An 18,015-nucleotide genomic window follows, 5' to 3' on the forward strand; every position below is an offset into this window, starting at 1 on the left:
AGGCGGTGTGGAATTGAATTCCATTCGAATATTGTATTGTCCAATCTCGACGATGTTAATAGGAAGAAGGTCTTCATGAAGAACGTTATCTGGTTTCGGCTTTGAGCTTAAGTTTATTTTCGATGAAGCGGGGAAATAGACCTCGGTACAAGAAAGTACGTAAAGGAATTGCTGATCGCAGTACACAAGTTTCAAGTTTCGACAAATGCTCTCAAACTAAGCTCGATGTTGTCATCATTTGTTTTTGTCATTGATTTTGGTAATTTAAAGAAAGAACTCATACTACTTGATATTACCTGATACTTCATGCATGGTCTGAGATGGTGGGGTCATAGTTTACTAATAACAGTTGATCGGCAGAATTGAATGCATTCAATTTGTTGGAGGTTGAGGTGGCTTGAGAATATATCGTGACAAGATGAATCCTTGAGCGGGCTTTACAAGCTATGTAGTGTTTAGTTAAAACCAGTGAACGATTAATAAACTTTACGGGGAGTGGCCAGACAATAACGGCTGTGGTGCTGTGAGTAAGTTGCCAAGGTCTGCCATTGCATCGAGGTTTATGAATGGTGGTGACTCACTAAAGAAGCGGTTGAACACGAAGTTGCAGCGAACTGTCACTGCAGAGGTTACAAGATCATCAGTGGTGGCAATTCACAACATATCTTGCTATTGGGAAAATAATGGCAGCAATGAGAGTTTGGATCTGGTGGTACTTCGCATTAGGAGCGTTGCTCCAGAATCATACAAGTGTGGCTGTGACTGTCTCGTATGATCAAAGGGCTTTGAAATTGGACGGGAATCGCCGCATGCTTGTGTCAGGATCCATTCATTATCCACGGAGCACTCCAACGGTGAGTGCGTGTCCTAAGTAACAGTGCATTTGATAGTGTAATACCATGATGCAATGCAGCTGTCAAAAATGGCATCTCAGAACGTAGTAAGTGTGTTCGAAGTGCCCTGTCATATAATCCACTTTGTATCACTTCTGGCCACTGGTTTTTGGGAACAATTTACTTAAGGTTTGTATTTATTTGTGGTCTAGAACTTGTATCGCCTACTTTGGTTCTGACATCCGAGGCAGGTTTTACTAGATTGCACCTAGGAATGAAAGCCTCCCATTAAACCCTCCCCAACATTGCCCGAACTAGATGATTTTTGGTGTACACGCAATCCATTTTGTCCAGCTAGCTCCTTTTCGGCACCAATAAACCATATCTAAAGTAAGGTTGTTGCAGATGTGGCCAGGTCTTATTGCCAAGGCCAAGAAAGGAGGACTTGACGTAATCCAAACGTATGTTTTCTGGAGTGGGCACGAGCCTACGCAAGGCGTGGTATTTAATCATACAACTTAACGATCCGCAGCGATATAAGTCTAATTGCAGGCTGCTTTAGAATTCTCAAACTATAGTCACTTGCGCAGCATGAGAAATCCCTGAAAACGTCGCATTCTTAGGTGCACTTGGAATCAACATAAGCAATCTTTCTTCTAATGATAGTAAGCGGAGGTCGGATGTAGATTTTGGTTGATGACAGGCAAATCTTGCTTGCAAACTCGCATTGTGGTGTTGAATCGGTTTGTCGTGTTGGTTGTTCAAGATTTTGGACACTGTTTTTGTTGTGCATAATTGTGCATTTCAGTATAACTTTGCCGGGAGATACGACTTGCCCAAGTTTTTGAGGCTTGTTCACGAAGCCGGCATGTATGTCAACCTACGAATCGGCCCGTATGTATGTGCGGAGTGGAATTTTGGGTAAGTAACTAACTACCTAAATATATAGGAATTGTCAGTCATTGAGAATGTGCGGTCATTTTTGCTGCATTTGATCTGATCGAAAGGACAAACTTGCGAATGAGATGTTCGTCACTTCAAGTTCTAGGATAAGGTTTCCATTTGCAATTTGATTATAGTAGTGATGGAGACCTTAGAGAGAATTTTTGATATTTTGATATTTTGTTTTCTTCTATGTGCTTGTGATGGCAAAATTTTGATATTGGCAGGGGCTTTCCCGGTTGGTTGCGTTTTTTGCCTGGAATTGAGTTCCGTACAGATAACGAATCCTTCAAGGTACATTTAAGTCATTCTTTCACTTCTTCCTTGATATCTGTGTATTCTCGAAGTTGTTGAAGGCTATTAAAATGTTTGTGATGCATTCACTTAAGTAATTAGGTGCGCTCTTTTGATGGGGGTTGTCGTATCTGAACCCCTGCGGGTGGGGCTACCTAATTCTCTCTTTCTTTCTCAACTGAGGGAATTCACTACATTATGATTTGCATGACAGAATGAGACTCAGAGATTCGTGAATTATCTGGTGGAGATGTTGAAGAGTGAAAACCTTTTTGCATGGCAAGACGGCCCAATCATTTTAGCACAGGCATGACCTATCAAATACTACTGTATTTTTCAAGGGCGCATATTATGGTTGAAATAAGAGTTTACTAGAAGCAACGTTCGTTATTCACAATCTGAATGTTCAGTTAATATTCAGCTGGTGATTTGTGCGCAGATAGAAAATGAGTACGGCTCCATAGATGCCGTTTATGGTGAAGCAGGCCAAAAGTATCTGAATTGGATAGCCAATATGGCAGTGGCGACGAACATAAGCGTGCCCTGGATAATGTGCAATCAACCAGACGCACCTCCATCTGTTGTATGATAGTCTTTACTTGGAATCACTGTCTCACTCCTACTAATTTACTTCTATTCAATTTAACATCCCACGGTATTCGTTCAACAAGTAAAGCTAGTCATATCTACCAAATCTGTGCAAGTGAATGAAGCTCATCATAATGTTTATGGCTGTAACTAGAGAAAACCATGCATTGAAACTGGTTTCCTTACAACAAATCGCGAGGCCATGAGTAAATATGTTTAAACTCTAAGGATTGCTGTTGTTTTGTTTACCTAGAAGATATTTACAATAGCCATCTTAATGCCCAAATGGCATAGCCATTTTCCAGGCACTGTCAGATCTTCATCTAATCGGCAGGCTAGTCGTATTCTGTAAGACATGACAAAGCTTGTGAACTTGCTACCTGCGTAGATCGATACGTGCAATGGCTTTTACTGCGATGGATTTAGACCGAACTCGGAGGGGAAGCCTGCCCTTTGGACCGAGAATTGGACTGGGTGGTAAGTATTTATTTTCTTGAACATTTTTTATGGATGCGAATTTCAGGTGACTTTACTTACCAATGGTTCTCTCCTACATGTAGTTAGTGAAGGTATCGGAGACTAGAGAAAAGAATTCCTCACCTCAAGAAATCGATACTTGAGCTGTTATTTACGTGTAGGTATGTGCACAAGGTTGTGCAGGTTTCAGAGCTGGGGAGAAGGTGCACCCACTAGGCCAGTGCAGGACATTGCATTTGCTGTGGCTAGGTTCTTCCAAAAAGGGGGAAGTTTTATGCATTACTACATGGTATGAAAGCACTACTATAATACAACCATCATTTTCCGTAAGTGTGAAGGGTGCATGCTTCTGCTTATGGATTGAGATAGCAAGAACTCAGCAAGCCTGCTTTATTGGTTTTGGCAGTATCATGGAGGAACCAATTTTGAGCGCAGTGCAATGGAAGGAGTGACAACCAACTACGATTACGATGCACCTATTGATGAGTATGGTAAGGTCTTCATTCCATCCTTCTAGCTCTACGGTAGCATATGCGTTTCTGTTTCTGTTAAGCATCGAGGTGTACAATACATTCTGTGTAGGTTGAGAGAGAAATTTAAAATACTGATGCAACTATACATGACAAGCTGATCTGAACATGAGCTGTGTCTACAGGAGATGTTCGGCAGCCCAAGTGGGGGCATTTGAAAGATTTGCATGCCGCTTTGAAATTATGTGAGCTCTGTTTGGTGGGGGTCGACACTGTTCCCTCAGAAATATCTCTTGGACCTTACCAGGAGGTGATTTCTTGTCTCAACCTTAGGGCGACTGTTAGAAAGGACTTTTGCAGGTTTTGGGTTTAGTTTTGTGCTGAAGATCGTTATGCGTGTCTTGAGCTTTTGCTTTGTTATCTATTTAAAGTTATCTTATGCTGTCTGTAGAATCTAATGATTTGTTGATAGATGCACATGGCTACCTCATTTTTTTTAATACTCTAAAGTAACCCCTGAAACTTCTGCAACCCTTAAGCCTTAATGCACTCTGGATGGCCTCACGAGTTCTTTTTAAGAATGTTCATGAGTTACATTAACCTTCACTAACATTGAGGTGGAGGCGGGGCTGGAACTGCTTATAGGCTCATGTGTACAACAGCTCCACTGGTGCTTGTGCGGCCTTCTTGGCAAGTTGGGGCACGGATGACTCCACGGTTTTGTTCCAAGGCCAATCCTACGATCTGCCCGCATGGTCTGTCAGTATATTACCTGATTGTAAATCAGTTGTGTTTAACACTGCCAAGGTAAATAATTCCCACCTATTTTTTCCAATTTTGAATGAGATGATAGTTGCAAAATGGAAGCATCTGGTAACTGATGTTTGCAGGCAAATCAAATCTCATTTTGTTTATGAGGAGCAACATGCCCTCATACAAGAAGTAATCCCGTATTGTGTAATATTTTGTATGTGGGTCATCATATAGGTGGGAGTGCAAAGCATGACAATGACAATGCAAAGTGCTATCCCTGTAACTAACTGGGTATCTTATCGTGAGCCTTTGGAGCCCTGGGGAAGTACGTTTTCCACCAATGAGCTGGTAGAACAGATTGCCACGACCAAAGATACCACAGATTATTTGTGGTACACTACAAAGTAAGGAATCATGAGTTACGTTCTCTCAAATTGTTGACATTTCATATTTCAACATAAGATACCAAAGTTGAACTGTCATATATTAGGTATTCTACCCGAGTACATGTCCCTTGGTGCCATATTATCTTGAACATTGTTTGACATGGAGGCCTTGGAGTGTGCAGTGTGGAGGTTGCAGAGAGTGATGCACCTAATGGTTTAGCTCAAGCGACACTAGTGATGTCCTACCTTCGTGATGCTGCTCATATATTTGTGAACAAAGTATACGCTGGTACCCCTTTCTAACATTTCATGAATATCAAACTCACTGTGGAGATTTTCTCTCGCAATGATCTATCGTAATTGCATTTGTTGAAGGTGAACTCGACTCGGATGTTTGAATTTGTATTAAGAAATCTCTTACAGCTGTAAATAATACTGCACTTGCTATAGATACAGCTTCAAGGAAATTCAAGCGAAAAAGAATTGGTTAGTTTCAAATAAAAAAACGTTGGGCATGGGTAGTGAACATGGGTAGTGGTTGACAGGCACAAAGAGCGCCCATGGTTCCGAGGCTAGTCAGTCAATCAGCTTGCGACCTGGAATTAACAGCGTTAAGGTACTCTCTATGACAACAGGCTTACAGGTAAGAATCATCTTTTCAAAGTGCCGTGGCAATATGGACTATACTTAATGCTTCTATTACTGCCCAAGTAGTTGGTCATAACATCCATATCAGACAATAATTTTGCACTTAAGTTAAAGTTGTACCAATTGTCAAACACAAGGAACTATACAGACCTACATGTTTTTCTCTAGTTAGTAAAATTGACCTATGGGCTAGTGGGGCCATAAAGACCTTCGTAGCACTAGAATCAACCATCGTGATTTCAAGTACTATATGGCCATTCTTGTTGCTTCAATAGATCATAGAATTTCCTCAACCTCCGCATTATTTGCAAATAACCTGGTTTACATAACGTAATTAATCTTGAAATATTTTGTGTGGGTTAAATTACAGGGAACTGGACCATTTTTAGAGAAAGAGAAAGCAGGAATTCAATTTGGAATTCGTGTAGAGGGCTTGCCCTCCGGTGCCATAATAATGCAACGAAATACTTGGACCTACCAGGTTTGCTTCCTTACCGATAATCCTAGCGATCTTTTATGTCACTTGTAAGTGGAAAGGCATTGTAATCCTGTTACCCTCAACTTACTGAATGATCTAGCCCAGATCATTGATTTTTTTTGGATTCCAGCGTAATTTAAGTTGTTGAGTGCTGTGTTCAGGTAGGACTTCAAGGTGAGAATAATCGGCTGTTCGAAAGCAACGGATCATTGTCAGCCGTTTGGAGTACATCAACGGACGTGAGCAACCAAATGTCTTTGTCTTGGTTCAAGGTCCGAGATCCTCGAGAATAATGCCGCTACTATCATTTGTGCGTAATGTTGCTGTTTATTTTTGGAGCCTAGATTGATGAATCACATTCTTGGAAAGTAAATCATCCATATCCAAAATGCGTGCAGATGTTTTACTAGTCACGTTCGATGGAATCTGTGGACTCTTCTTGTTTATGCTTACAGAGTGTATTGTAATACCATTGAACTATTCTACATCAGTATTCAAATAGTATTCAAACAGTATTCAAATAGCTGATTCTGTGCAGACAACATTTGATATGCCAGAGAGGAACGGCACTGTTGCCCTAGATTTAAGCAGCATGGGTAAGGGGCAGGTGTGGGTGAATGGAATCAATCTAGGCCGGTATTGGTCATCTTGTATTGCACATACAGATGGATGCGTGGACAATTGCGACTACCGTGGTTCTCACAGCGAAAGCAAGTGTCTCACCAAGTGTGGTCAGCCATCACAGAGTTGGTATTAATTAGTCTCTCCATCCTCTTTCTCGACTTCAATTCACTTGAATATGTTGTTTCTGTGTGTGCAATTGCTAATTAGCTGAATTAGCTGAATGTGCAGGTATCATGTTCCACGGGAGTGGTTGCTTTCTAAACAAAACCTTTTAGTGCTGTTTGAAGAACAGGAAGGAAATCCAGAAGCCATCACCATTGCCCCTCGCATTCCTCAACATATTTGCTCTCGTATGTCTGAGTCGCATCCTTTTCCCATACCTCTATCATCCTCGACGAAAAGAGGCAGCCAAACCTCAACACCACCAATAGCACCATTAGCGCTCGAGTGTGCTGACGGACAACACATATCCCGGATAAGCTTCGCAAGTTACGGGACTCCATCTGGTGATTGTGGAGATTTCAAGCTAAGTTCATGCCATGCTAACTCCTCCAAAGATGTTCTGAGCAAGGTATGTCTCACAATCCATCTGGTTGTTAAACCAATGCATCCTCATTCACATTGACGAGTTTATTTAATGACTCGCTGGAAGATGTTAGTAATGGGAGAGGAAATAAATAAAAATCCGTATTTCCAGAGACGTTCTGTTTAACTCACATCTTGATAACTTTGACATGAAGGGTGACACTTCAAGAAGTAATACATCTGCTTGTGACAAGTTTTATTGTGTTCCCAGAAATTGGGTTAAATAAATTGAACCTGCACTAACACAAATATGTGCGTGTACCTCTGTATCTAAAGAAGCAAATTTACATGATTGATTCAGGCCTGCGTGGGGCGGCAAAAGTGTTTGGTACCTATTGTGAGCAGTATCTGTGGCGGCGATCCTTGCCCTGGCATGATCAAGAGTTTGGCAGCAACAGCGGAATGTCAATAGGCCTCGTTGGCTCTCAATAAAGTTCGCTGATTGATATAATAATTAGTGAGAGGTAATGTAGGTTGACAACCTTATGTTCCATTGGAACTAGCTCACCTCTCACCTTGGTTCTTTGATAAGACCATGTTCAAAAAATGCAACGCTATGTCATTTTAATTATCTTCTTTCCGAAATCCATTCGTACAATTCTTGTCTGATTACAGTCGATGTTCGAGAGAATTTGGAGGATAGAACGAAAACTCTACGTACTTTCATTTCGTTGCTTTTTCACATTACACATACCCATTTGCATGTTAAGTATAAAAGTTGTCTTCAATTTTTTCAATAGTATGTATATTTTAAATGATAGCATAAAAAATAATTAATTTAAATTTAATGTTAAGTTCATGTCAAATGATATTAATTTTTATATTAACCACTTGGTTGCTAATTGTATATTAAGTTTTTGATATTTCTTAATATGAAATCTTATAATTAAGAATAGCATTATAACTAATATAACTTCTCACTATATTAATTTCTATTAATTCTTTCACCAATTTAAATCTATATTCTTTTATTTTATATTAAAGAATAAATTAAATTAAAAAAAGAGAATTCAATACTTAACTTATTTTTTATTCATTTATCATTAATTCAAGAATAAAGATTTCTAAGATTTTCTACAAAAAAGAACAAAAATTTTGAGTATAGGAAAAAAAAATTATAATCCAATTATATATATTAATCAAAAAATTATAATCCAATTATATATATATATATATATATATATATATATTAATCAATTTTTTTTTATTAAGGTTTATTTTCCACCATCAGTAAACTAGTTAAAAATATTACTTGGTTTCAAATCTTTAGTAAAATTTAAATAAATTGCATCTAATTCATCAAATAGATTGATAATTTGAATCCTTTTTATATAATTACAACTATAATTGACAAAATATTGGAGTGCAAATAAATTTATTGTTGTTTTAAACTAAACACGAAATAAAACTTTCAAAACATATCAACTACAAATCAAACTTTAAAATAAACCCATAAATTAATAAATTAAAAAAAACTTGTTGCTAATTACCATCATTTACATATCCATTAAATATTTGTATGATTATATTTGAATAGATAAATAATTAATAAAAAAATAACTATAATTCTTTTATAAATATTAAAAATATGTGTAAAAACTTTTAATCACACAACTAACTTTGATTATATCTAAATTTAAAATACTATTAATATTTACATAAATTAATTGATTTTATTGTTGCTAATTAGTGGAATTAAGTGATGTGAAGTCTTGTTGTTTTTTTACTTCCACAATAACATAGTAGTTTGAGAAAGTGATTGTCTAGTTTATAAAATGGAGAGAAGAACAAGATAGCTAAGTTTTCATCCATTCATCCATCCATCCTCGTTTCCGATATTCCTGCCCTGTTTTGACTTTGGCCGAGACAAAGCTCAAACTAGGGTTTCACATTTTACCTCCTCGAGAATTGGCATTCCTTACAATTCGATATTCCAGCTACAGAGTTCGAAATCCCAACTTCAGTCATGAGGTCTCCGTAGCATTCTCGGATCCTCGGCAGGAGCACTTCGCGGCAGAGCGATTCTCCTCTTCCCATTTTCAATGGATTGCAATCAGTTTTGAAATTTGTGTGAGAGTGTAATGAATTTGGTGTCTGGAAGGGAGGTAGGGGAGGTTTTCGCGCAGCTTTGTTTGAAGTAGTTTAAAGGAAGCTAGATTGGATTTGGAACTCGTAGAGATGGAGCACGTGGTAATCCTCCAGCTACTTCAGCTCGAGACGCCACTGAGCATATCATTTTTCAGGAATTTTTTGTCTCAAGGTTTGGTGTCAGTGTAAGTTCACGGCTGAGCTGCGTTTTTCTCGTTACTAGGAAATTTGGCTCTAGGTAATTCCTTTGTGGTACAGAAGCAGTTGAAGCGTGGCTATAGTGTAAAAGTTGTAGATTGGAGGGACCATAATAACGAGTTTTTGAAGCTGAGGAGTGGATTTCGATTCACGCACAGCAAGTCTGGCTCTGAGAGTATCATTTGGGCTTCAGATTGGGGGTTGTTGTTCCGGGATTGCTCGTGTTGTTAGAATGATACGAACTGCTCCTCCGATTCCGGCCCCAGTTCCGCTTCCTTCAGGTGGAGGGAATGCTCCGCAGGTATGTGGGAGATCGATGAAGGCATCGGTTGCTGTCCCACAGCGGAGTCTACGTCGAAAGCGAGTGCTAGAGCCATGTGAAGACGACCTAGGTCCATTTAATGTGAAATCTTCTGCTGCCAAGAAGCTCTTCTCTTCTCGTTCGAGTGTTGACACTTTGTCAAGTTCAACAATCAAGAAAGTTGTAGAAAATAAAGTGGAGGTTACCAGTATCTCTAAGAGACTGGTAAGTACATCACAATGTAGTGAGGATTTGGCCCAAGCTTATCCCAAGTTAGCATACTCAGAAGAAGTCGAGTCAAAGTTTGGAGGAGAGGGTTGGAAATGGTGTAGCCTTGGAGTGGGGCGAGCGGAGCTGTGTTTGGATTTCACTCTTCCCACAGGGCAGAGCTTCAGATGGAGAAGGACAGGTTTATCCCAGTACACGGGAGTGTTGGGCGCGCATCTCATCTCTCTCCGCCAAATAGCTGACGATGTTGAGTTCTTCCATCACGCATCGTCGTGCAAAGCGAATGCTTCAGGCAGTGACATCGAGAAGGACATTCGGGAATACTTAAACCTGGACACAAGTTTAGTAGTGCTGTACACAGAATTTTCTGTTGCGGATGCTCGGTTTGCAGCTGTGGCACCCTTTATTGCTGGAGCTCGCTTGCTACGGCAGTCACCTCTAGAATGCGTGTTCCAATTCATATGTTCCTCTAATAACCATATACAACGCATCACAACGATGGTCGATTATCTTTCGAGCCACGGCTCTTTCTTGGGATCGGTAAACGGGATTCGCTTTCATCAATTTCCATCTTTAGAAGAGCTGGCTCCCATCTCTGAATCACAACTTCGAGAAAACGGATTTGGATATCGGTAAGCTCACTGATCTTTTGTTGTTTATTTTATTTCATTTTATTACTTCTGTATTCTATCTCGGCTGTTGCCAGAGAAGACTTTCTTAAACAGGACTCGTACTTTATCACCTCTGAATATTCTGCTCTATTTTTCATTTACAGGGCAAAATACATTGTTGGAGCGGTTGAAATGCTGCGGCAGAAAGAAGGCGGAGAGCAATGGTTAATGTCGTTGCGGAGGCTGTCTCTTGAAGATGCTGTCACTTCCTTGTGTACATTACCTGGAATTGGCCCTAAAGTGGCAGCTTGCATTGCACTGTTTTCCCTAGATCAGCACCATGCCATTCCCGTCGATACTCACGTATGGCAGGTGTGTTCAAAGCGTAGAAGTGGAGTTGCCCCTTTGAACCTTGAGATGCAATTCTTCTTGTGCGTGTCTTTCGCCATTTCGTGTGGGTTGGATTAGGTGCTTTACATGGCTCCAGCACATATGAGGATTAATTTACTCACATCTCCCTCTGCACTTGCAGATTGCAGTGAAATATCTGTTGCCCGAGCTAGAAGGACGGAAACTCACTGTCAAGCTGCACCGTGAAGTTGCCGAAGCCTTTGTTCAGAGGTTCGGAAAGTATGCCGGCTGGGCGCATACAGTGCTCTTCATTGCTGAACTTTCTTCTCAACAGAACCTCCTTCCTGCTCATTTACGAGTTCAAAAAAAGCAGAATGCGAAGACGTCAAAATAGCACAGGAGCCGTAGGAATGGAACCACCACAACGCCAGCTCCTCCACTCTAGCTTTTGCTGGATCTTGTGTTGTTTCAATGTAAATACCTATGGGCAATTCAGCAAACAATCATTTGCTAGGAACATATGGACAATTCCACAGGAACGATTCACTAGAAGTCTTTCACATGTAGTTCACAAAACGTGAAACTGAATTGTAGTATTTTTCATCAAACCAGCCTGAAGATATTGCTAGTTAGATTGTTTCTCTATAGGCAATCTCCTTCGCATGTAATTCTTCAAGTAATAGCATGTGATATCAACGTGGTCCTCGATTATCGGCAGGGTAGCCCTTCGGAAGTAATGTCATAAGAATGAGAATTATCCGTGACACTGGTTCTTGACTTTGACAATATTGTTCTCGACTTCAAGGTTGAAAACATCATGGAAGAGTGTGTCCGGATTTGTTTGTGTGCAGAACAATGTGGTACACAAAGCACGCATTACACATCTCAGATCCATGTATAGCATTCAATCAACATACGGAACAGTGTTCCAACGCTAAGCACTCCTGAATATGCCATCCTAAGAGAGTAATTCTCACCCACAATAAATCTATCTTCGATACCTTTGATCTGTACCTCTTTGCTTTTGTGCGCTCTGAGCTCCAGCTGCATCGCTCGATTCGAAATGTACTCGTCTTCCCCAATTGTGTTTCCGGATTTCGTCTTAGTTTTATCATCAAAGTGTAGCAGTAACAAGGACATTACCGGCGAATTTTACCTGGTTGGTGAGTTCTGTGAGGATTTTGACAGGATGAGTAGGGTTCAGTGGGAAAATTGAAAGTACCCACTTTCAAACATTGCGAAGTAGAGTATTTTCATGTGAGCTCTTTGACAGCACTGGTTTTGCATTGTTAGGGGAGGGAAATCGTTGAATACCCGTAGAAGTAATCGCGCAACTCGACGGCGTGTAGGATTTGTGTGTTCTCTGAGCCGGTTTTTTACCTTGTTTCATCGGCGTCTGAGTGTCGTGTTCCGAATTCGGATTCCTTCAATTTCCGATTGTTGTTGGGTCGTTTGTAGTGGTTTTTCCTTCGAAGATTAACACGTTTCTATTGATTTTTTGCGCCATGATTGAAACCTTGTCCTGCTTGATGTTTTCTCCTGTGGCTTCCCTGTAGATGTGGTTGTTTGTGTTTCTCTCTCCCAAACAAGAAGAAAATTTGTTACACATTCTTCGACGGTTGAAGTTTTTCGCGTTTTGATGGACATGTGAGCTGTTGTTGTCTTCGAATATTTCGATTATTATTCCGCGCACTTTGCTGTTATTGTTCCTTCTGCGAATTCGTGTAACTGCATTTGCTACATTCAGTTTTAGTTCTGGTCTGTCGGACTCTGACGGTTTTATGGATGGTCAAGTGGAATGTCCATCTTATGTTAAGTGTTTGCTGTGAAGGGACTTTCTGAACATTTCGAATTTCTCGTGCTAGTTTATGACGTTAGCTTTGAATGGTCCGTTAGGACTCTAAATCATTGTAAGTACCTTGTTATTGAATCCTATAAATTTTCTTTCAATTGAATCATTTTTCAGTTCACCGTTGTACCCTTGCACATTGTTGCATTCAAGATCATTCAAATTGTGCTGCGAGTAGGGCTATGTTTTAGCAATTAATTGTTTCTGGATTGCAGTTTGAGAAAATTTCCTTTTAACGTACTGGAGGAAAGTGCTGCAGATGGATATTTCAAGAGCACCTGACGGGCGCAACAAACAGCCCTGGGTATCAGTGTTCAATCTTTGTAACGCAGTTGTTGGTGCTGGCGTGCTGTCATTCCCGTTTGCTTTCAGGTCAATCTTATTGCCGTATTGACTCTCTTCCTTTTGAAAGGTGATGAAAACTTGTAACACTGGACAGAAGCAACATTTGTAATCTCATTTTGCTTCAATTGTTGACAAAAGGGTTTAGTGTTTTAGAAGAATTGAATCAAATACAGAGTACAATTTGCTTCACTGTTGGGAATCGTTTTTGTTATTATTGTAACGAGCGTCCTACTTGAAACCTACTTCCAGCGCTTGTGCCTTCACTCCAGCTCTGTAATACTTGTATGAACTCCTCCTTTCCAATGTCAGGGAAGTTGGTATATATGGAGGAATTTTTTACACTGGGATAATTTGGCTGATCGAAGTAGGAGCATTATGCATCCTTATTCGGGTGGCGGAGGCCAACCAGAGCAGATCTTATCAGGTATGTGTTTTTCGCGTACAAGTTCGAGGCATATACAAGCTGGAGAATGCTCAGAGGCAATTTGGGGTGATTGTAAAACTCCATCCTGTGCTCCTGTGTCAGCATACGTAAAACATATTGTCATGTGCCTGATTTGGTTCATAGTAAGTAGTCACACCTTGGCCCAGCTGATGTAGAAGCCATTGACTGTGTATGCACAGGAACTAGTCACCTCAACTCTAGGACCCAGAATGGCCGCTTTGACATCTTTAACAATACTGCTGTTCGTTCTCAGTGCAATGATTTCTTTCCTGATTATCACAGGTATTAAATCCTCTTCTACCCTAAACCTCAAATCTAAAAAGCGTGGATCTCTTCCATTGCAACAAATTAACCATGAGATGGTCTATTCTACTGGGTTGCCAATCATAATGTTTGCGGCAGGTTTCTGCATTAGCTAGATATTTGCTTGATATGAAAATAACCACCATCCCATATCAGTAGAGTAATGAGACTTGAAAGATCTTAATCTACAAAAACATTTCAGTCTCCTGTAAGTTTATTGTAATCTTCTGGTTTTCATTGCAGGTGATGTATTTCAGCCTATCTTTGCTGATATTTTCGGGAACAACAGCGGACTGGCAGATCGCAGGTACCTGTGTTTGCAAAAGTTTAATGCCCACTGGTCACGGAGGACCTTTACTCTTTTATTGATCAGTGCGTGTGATTTGCTGATCATGAAGTTGCTAGTGATCCTTCATTCCTGTGTTCCGGCAGGTTGGTGATAGTAATCTTTGCTGCAATAGTTATCTTACCACTATCGCTTAAGCGAAGTTTGAGAGAGCTGAAGTGGACCAGTACTATTTCGGTGCGATTACGGGATTTCTCTTCACAATTTTTGATGTTGATTACTTTAAAGTTTGCATGACTAGGATCCCCTGCAGCAATTTGAAGGAGTTTTCCCTGCAGATGAATAGCACCTCATGTGAAATGTTTCATATTCCTTTAACTGAGCACAAGACACCAGTGGTCTAAATGCAGGTGATAATGCTCACATATTTGACTGTTGCCCTCAGCACGCTTGGAATCGCCCATCTGGTTGATGATGGGCTACCTCAAAATGTAAATAGATACTCAACCTATTCGTTTCAGCCATCCCATAGTTTGTCAAGACACATTGTTATTTTACCGTAATATGTGGAATGGCCGCAATTCTGCAAACCTGTCTCGTCATATTGTGAGAAGTTCTTCTAGTAGCGTCTATTATCGCCAAGAGTATATGCCATGTATTCAATTTGTATGATCATTAAATGAAGATCTTTTGTTCAAGTAATTCATATTTCTAATTTTGTCATCTGCCTGAACGCCGTTGTAACTCTTATGATGCCTCTTGGAAAATTGTTTTACAGATTAGACATTTCGCTGTCGGTCTTCCTGCTTTTATTGCCATTGACATTGTGGTTTTCGCTTTCCAATCGCACATTCAGGTTCATTCTTCGAATCACTTGATAATTCTGCTTATCGTTTCTGTGTTATTAGCATGCTGGTCGTGGTTCTTGTTATTAGCCATAGTATACACTGCACCAATACGGATTCTCTTTGTGCTGTGTAGTCAAGTGCGTTGGGTTGGGAACCAGAAATTAAAATGCAATCATGTTGGTTGCAAGAGCGAGTTTGTTGGTTAGTTCATTTTCAAATGATGTTTTTCTAGCTGCGCAATTCTGATTGATGATCACTCGAGTTGGTGTGCCAGGTTATTCCCATATTTGCTGAGCTCTCAGACCATCCTTACCCCTTCATACGGGAGGGGCGTAAACCGCTCGAAGAACGTTTGCTGCCTGTTCCAGAGGGACTTAACACTGGAAGACCGCTATCAAGAGTGAGATCAATAAGACTCAGGCGGATGGATGGAATCATTTTCATTTCCATGACCATTTGCTTCGTCGGCTACTGTTTGGCAAGTATCTTCGTCGTGCCGTCTCCCTTTTAAGTTTGATTGTATACTTTGTCAGTTGGCGTTGAACTTTGTCACAGTTTTCAATGTTATAGTCAACTTCAAACGTCACGAAAGAATGCTGTCTTTTCATTTGCACTATGTTTGGCTGAGTCAATTTTTCGCTCCCGATTCCGTCAAGCCTTTTCTGCATAGCCCTTGCCGTTTTGGTGAGCTTTGTCCCTATTGAATGGCATAGCTGAGCTTCTCTTCTCAGTAACGCTCATTTTTGTGTTGTATATGTACATAGGTGGGAGAATTTGGATACATACTATTTCCAGATGTTGAAAGTGACGTCTTGAAGAGCTTCGGGAGCGATAACAAGTACATGAACTTTGCACGCGTAGGCATGGCTTTGGTATATTCTGCTCCCCTCGCAGTCATTAATGTGTGTAACAGTTGAAATAAAATTGCAGAACTAAAATTTCAGTGTCTCAAGGCCCAAGTAGCACACACACAGCAAATTAAGTTTGCTTTTACTCTTATCTTCAAGGTGTTTCTTGGTTGTTCTGAAGTCTATATTCTGATTGACGAGTACAAAATCTTGAGTATTGATTGCTGAAGCTTTTATTTGATCCTTTCCTCTCCATTTCAGGTGGCAATAGCATGTTATCCACTGCAATGTTATCCTGCAAGATCAATAGTAGAGGATGCTATTAAGCATTTACTTCATCACCCAGCTTCACAGCACTTGCATGTTTTTGTGACCCTTCTGCTCTTCACGTCAACACTTGTGACAGCCCTCCTGATCACAGATCTTGGAACAGTAAGTCTTGTTATTTACTGCTTCTTCTTTTTGGCGTTTCTCTTCCAATATCGTCTTTATGGTTACAACTTCTGCACATGGTAACTCACGCGTAGGATTTTAATATCTTCATGGAACAGCTAGTCACTTTGTTGTGTTCTCAACTTTCGGAATATAATAATTTTCTATATTGAGTATGTGACATGAAGAGTTCAAGAGAAGTTATCTCGATAGTTTGGACTGCCAGTATGAACTCTCCATTTCATTTCGTTAAGTTAACGTCTACATTTCACTGGTAATTTCAACTACGCTTGCAGGTATTTTCAATCGTTGGAGCTACAGGAGGTGTTATGGTGATCTTCATTATTCCAGGGCTCCTGCTTGTCCAGCAAGGTCGTCAGCGGAGATCTCTGGATGAAGTGCTTTCTACGTTGAGAGATAAGCTCGAGGAATCACTGAAGTGGATTAAGTTGATTGCAGGGCCATTGTTTGTTGGCATGGGTGCTCTCATTTTCGTCGCCACTGCATACATCATATCCAAAGGATATCAGACAAGTCCACAAGTCCACATAATATGAGCATATCTTGTTCCGTCCCCCAAGTTGATTATGCTCCTACAAAATACTAATGCGGTCATCGCACAATTGGTTGTCATGAGGAAAATAAGGAAAGAATTTGTGAAAGCAATTTTACTTTGAACGGAGCAAAAGCATTTTAAAAAGCAGTGTTAGAGCGTCTAGGCTTGGGTTACATTATGCAGCATTTAGTTCATGTAATTCTAAGCTTGTTTTCAGTAAGCTTTTGCAGTTAAGGTTGTTGCACCTCATCCAATTGTACAGACTTCACATAAAACAAGTTCATAAGTGTTTGTTCTATCTCAAATTCCTTGTCGATACTGTCGACTGTTTCTCTAGATTTCTTCCATAATTATTTTGTGTATGTATTTTTAAAAATATATATATACAGAGCGAGAGAGACAGAGAGACTTCTGAGACAAATTCAAGAAAACGCAAAACATGTTCTTAAAACATCAAAACATGTGAACAAATTTATCCCTTAAACTGAAGATTATAATTTCTTACAAATAGATGAAGTATATTGCTTGTGCATTTTGTAAGAAAAATTTAATGAGAGCTCATTTGTGCAATGCCATTCTTAAATAAAATACATTCACATTGTATTTCAAAACATATGAAAGCTCTTTTGAACAAATAATTCCCAATTGACTGGTTCTTGCGACTACAACTGTACAACTGTAATAAGTGAATTCATGATTAGGATAAAATATTTGTCTATAGGTATTCATTTTGAATCAATGACAGTTTACACATTTGACCTTTTTTTATGATTTTAATTTTAATAACAACATCAAAAAAATTATAAATTTAATATAATTATTCCTAAGTCAACTTTCTCAAACAAAAAGTAGTATACTATTACCAAAGCAGCAATGTAAAACAACCTTTGCAATTGAGCATTTTCAACCTATTATGTGTATATTTGAATATTTATATGTATACATATATATAGGCATGCATTCGTAAAATATATACAATGACTTTAAAATGAAATTATGCTATAAAGAACTCTTTGTGCACTACAATTAAAGCTCAAAAATCCTATGCATGAGCTACCATGTGTATGTAAAACTCAATTTTTTTTGATTGCATACCAAAAAACACAATACATACATAGTATTAAGCATTATAATAGTATCAAAACAATATTTAGTATTGTTTTACACTTAATCTTTAAATCGTTCAACTTTTCAGAAGTTCATACTATTTAATTTGCAAATGTTTCTTTTTAATTTTCAGTTAATCAT

General features: G+C 39.4%; 3 protein-coding genes across 6 annotated transcripts; all 3 read left to right on the forward strand.

The window, feature by feature from the left end:
* Window positions 1–559: 559 nt before the first annotated feature.
* Window positions 560–7,663, forward strand: LOC112292215 (beta-galactosidase 9). Of its 4 annotated transcripts, none has more exons than XR_016506596.1 (19): window positions 560–854; window positions 1,239–1,334; window positions 1,642–1,754; window positions 2,003–2,069; window positions 2,284–2,376; window positions 2,509–2,652; window positions 3,046–3,134; window positions 3,309–3,423; window positions 3,541–3,625; window positions 3,790–3,914; window positions 4,250–4,411; window positions 4,592–4,761; window positions 4,926–5,032; window positions 5,289–5,386; window positions 5,762–5,872; window positions 6,031–6,141; window positions 6,427–6,619; window positions 6,722–7,064; window positions 7,380–7,663. XR_016506596.1 is itself a non-coding variant. In XM_024540487.3 (19 exons), the coding sequence occupies exons 1-19, from the start codon at window positions 684–686 to the stop codon at window positions 7,488–7,490; spliced, it is 2,514 nt and encodes an 837-aa protein (XP_024396255.1). In that variant the 5' UTR covers window positions 563–683; the 3' UTR covers window positions 7,491–7,663. The 4 variants fall into 4 exon arrangements, 2 of the variants coding, with proteins under 2 accessions (XP_024396255.1, XP_073395154.1); XR_016506597.1 differs by having other exon boundaries at window positions 3,318–3,423; XM_024540487.3 differs by having other exon boundaries at window positions 563–854; window positions 3,318–3,423; window positions 6,408–6,619.
* Window positions 7,664–8,970: 1,307 nt separating this feature from the next.
* On the forward strand, window positions 8,971–11,564 carry LOC112292451 (N-glycosylase/DNA lyase OGG1). Its single transcript, XM_024540950.3, has 3 exons — window positions 8,971–10,525; window positions 10,669–10,876; window positions 11,037–11,564. The coding sequence occupies exons 1-3, from the start codon at window positions 9,597–9,599 to the stop codon at window positions 11,247–11,249; spliced, it is 1,350 nt and encodes a 449-aa protein (XP_024396718.1). The 5' UTR covers window positions 8,971–9,596; the 3' UTR covers window positions 11,250–11,564.
* A 277-nt stretch (window positions 11,565–11,841) lies between these two features.
* Window positions 11,842–17,072, forward strand: LOC112292452 (uncharacterized). The gene is made up of 13 exons (XM_024540951.3): window positions 11,842–11,920; window positions 12,687–12,765; window positions 12,956–13,076; window positions 13,359–13,473; window positions 13,674–13,776; window positions 14,041–14,104; window positions 14,230–14,320; window positions 14,494–14,574; window positions 14,862–14,939; window positions 15,206–15,409; window positions 15,696–15,803; window positions 16,041–16,211; window positions 16,508–17,072. Exons 3-13 carry the CDS (start codon window positions 12,964–12,966, stop codon window positions 16,766–16,768), a joined length of 1,389 nt encoding a protein of 462 aa, XP_024396719.1. The 5' UTR covers window positions 11,842–11,920; window positions 12,687–12,765; window positions 12,956–12,963; the 3' UTR covers window positions 16,769–17,072.
* The last annotated feature ends 943 nt before the right edge of the window (window positions 17,073–18,015 follow it).

Source organism: Physcomitrium patens, chromosome 15 (assembly GCF_059467195.1).
Source record: "Physcomitrium patens ecotype Gransden chromosome 15, ASM5946719v1, whole genome shotgun sequence".
Taxonomy (NCBI): domain Eukaryota; kingdom Viridiplantae; phylum Streptophyta; class Bryopsida; order Funariales; family Funariaceae; genus Physcomitrium; species Physcomitrium patens.

Bases quoted from the DNA above. Each gene is read 5' to 3' on its own strand.
- LOC112292215 (XM_073539053.2), top strand. From the start codon at position 684: ATGGCAGCAATGAGAGTTTGGATCTGGTGGTACTTCGCATTAGGAGCG. The intron at 3,915-4,249 runs GTGATTTCTTGT...AACTGCTTATAG, and splicing joins CTCTTGGACCTTACCAGGAG to GCTCATGTGTACAACAGCTC. The intron at 6,142-6,407 runs GTCCGAGATCCT...GATTCTGTGCAG, and splicing joins TGTCTTTGTCTTGGTTCAAG to ACAACATTTGATATGCCAGA.
- LOC112292451 (XM_024540950.3), top strand. From the start codon at position 9,597: ATGATACGAACTGCTCCTCCGATTCCGGCCCCAGTTCCGCTTCCTTCA. The intron at 10,526-10,668 runs GTAAGCTCACTG...TTTCATTTACAG, and splicing joins GAAAACGGATTTGGATATCG to GGCAAAATACATTGTTGGAG. The intron at 10,877-11,036 runs GTGTGTTCAAAG...CTGCACTTGCAG, and splicing joins TCGATACTCACGTATGGCAG to ATTGCAGTGAAATATCTGTT.
- LOC112292452 (XM_024540951.3), top strand. From the start codon at position 12,964: ATGGATATTTCAAGAGCACCTGACGGGCGCAACAAACAGCCCTGGGTA. The intron at 13,077-13,358 runs GTCAATCTTATT...TTCCAATGTCAG, and splicing joins TCATTCCCGTTTGCTTTCAG to GGAAGTTGGTATATATGGAG. The intron at 15,804-16,040 runs GTATATTCTGCT...TCTCCATTTCAG, and splicing joins CACGCGTAGGCATGGCTTTG to GTGGCAATAGCATGTTATCC.